We start from the raw sequence: 1,356 nt of genomic DNA, 5'->3' as shown, positions 1-1,356 counted from the left end.
CTGGGAATGCTGTCCCTGCTACACATCCTCACCTGTTGTCTGGCTCCTCTTGCTCCTCTCCTGCCTTCCATCTGGGGCCGAACACCAGCCAGCTGTGTAGTCTGGCTCCAGCTGACTATTCTGCCTGTGCCCGTTCAGGCCTTGCCCTCAATCGATACAGCACATCCTTGGCAGAGACCTACAACAGGCTTACCAACCAGAGCAGTGAGACCTTTGCCCCACCTAGGACTCCTTCCTACGTGAGCGTGAGCAGCAGCCCGTCTGTGAACATGTCCATGGGCGGCACTGATGGGGACACCTTCAGCTGCCCACAGACCAGNCTGTCCATGCAGATTTCAGGAATGTCCCCTCAACTTCAGTACATCATGCCATCNCCGTCCGGCAATGCCTTTGCTGCTAACCAGACCCACCAGGGTTCTTACAACACCTTCCGATTGCACAGTCCCTGTGCCTTGTATGGATATAACTTCTCCACATCCCCCAAACTGGCTGCCAGTCCTGAGAAAATTGTTTCTTCCCAAGGAAGTTTCTTGGGGTCCTCACCAAGTGGGACCATGACTGATCGTCAGATGTTGCCCCCTGTGGAAGGAGTGCACCTGCTCAGCAGTGGGGGCCAGCAGAGTTTCTTTGACTCCAGGACCCTAGGAAGTTTAACTCTGCCATCTTCTCAAGTGTCTGCACATATGGTCTGATGAAGCCTTTAAGTTAAACGGNGTTGGAATCTAGTGGATCTTTCTTATTTTTTATAAAGCAATATAGGGAAAATGTACACATAGTAGGAAAGGAAGGCCCAGTGAGTGTTTTTACTTTCTCATGGCAAGATTGTAATTATGGTATATATGTATGCTGTATATATACATAGTGTGTAGTATACTGAAGCCTTCTCTCTGCCTTGTCTATTCAGTTCCACAGAGTATTGGNGACATGGACTATGTTTATCCAGACTAATCAGACTCTAAAAGTAAAATGGTACACTTGAAAGTTGGTAAGGATGCTACCAAAGACTTTTCTAATGCCCAGGTGCCAAGTGATGGGGGTTTATTACAGCAGTGTCATACATACCTAACCAAAGATTTGTAACTTCATTTATCAGAAGAATGCTCTGNGCAGCCTGTATTCAAGTGTTGATAGCCTTGCGATCTCTTTTATCCTTGGACTTGATGTGAGAACATTAAGTGCAGAAGCCAGTTAAATCTTAGTATATTTCTGAGGTATCTATAGCAATAAATAAGGGTTTAGCTTTATGTTCCTTCTTCTTTTTTGGTTGTTTTTGTTTTTTGTTTTCTGTTTGTTTGTTTGTTTGTTTGTTTGTTTGTTTGTTTGTTTGAGACAGGTTTCTCTGTGTGACAGCTTTGA

At 45.3% G+C, this 1,356-nt stretch overlaps 1 protein-coding gene across 1 annotated transcript in view; it reads left to right on the top strand.

The window, feature by feature from the left end:
* Tbx18 (T-box transcription factor 18) overlaps positions 1 to 783 on the top strand; it is a 25,383-nt gene extending 24,600 nt beyond the window's left edge. The window contains exon 8 of the mRNA XM_021173213.2: positions 1 to 783. Coding sequence (XP_021028872.1) covers positions 1 to 692 — 692 coding nt within the window. The 3' untranslated portion in view covers positions 693 to 783.
* The last annotated feature ends 573 nt before the right edge of the window (positions 784 to 1,356 follow it).

Source organism: Mus caroli, chromosome 9 (assembly GCF_900094665.2).
Source record: "Mus caroli chromosome 9, CAROLI_EIJ_v1.1, whole genome shotgun sequence".
Lineage (NCBI taxonomy): Eukaryota > Metazoa > Chordata > Mammalia > Rodentia > Muridae > Mus > Mus caroli.
Note: the sequence above shows the minus strand (reverse complement) of the source record. Positions and strands in the feature narration are given on the sequence as shown.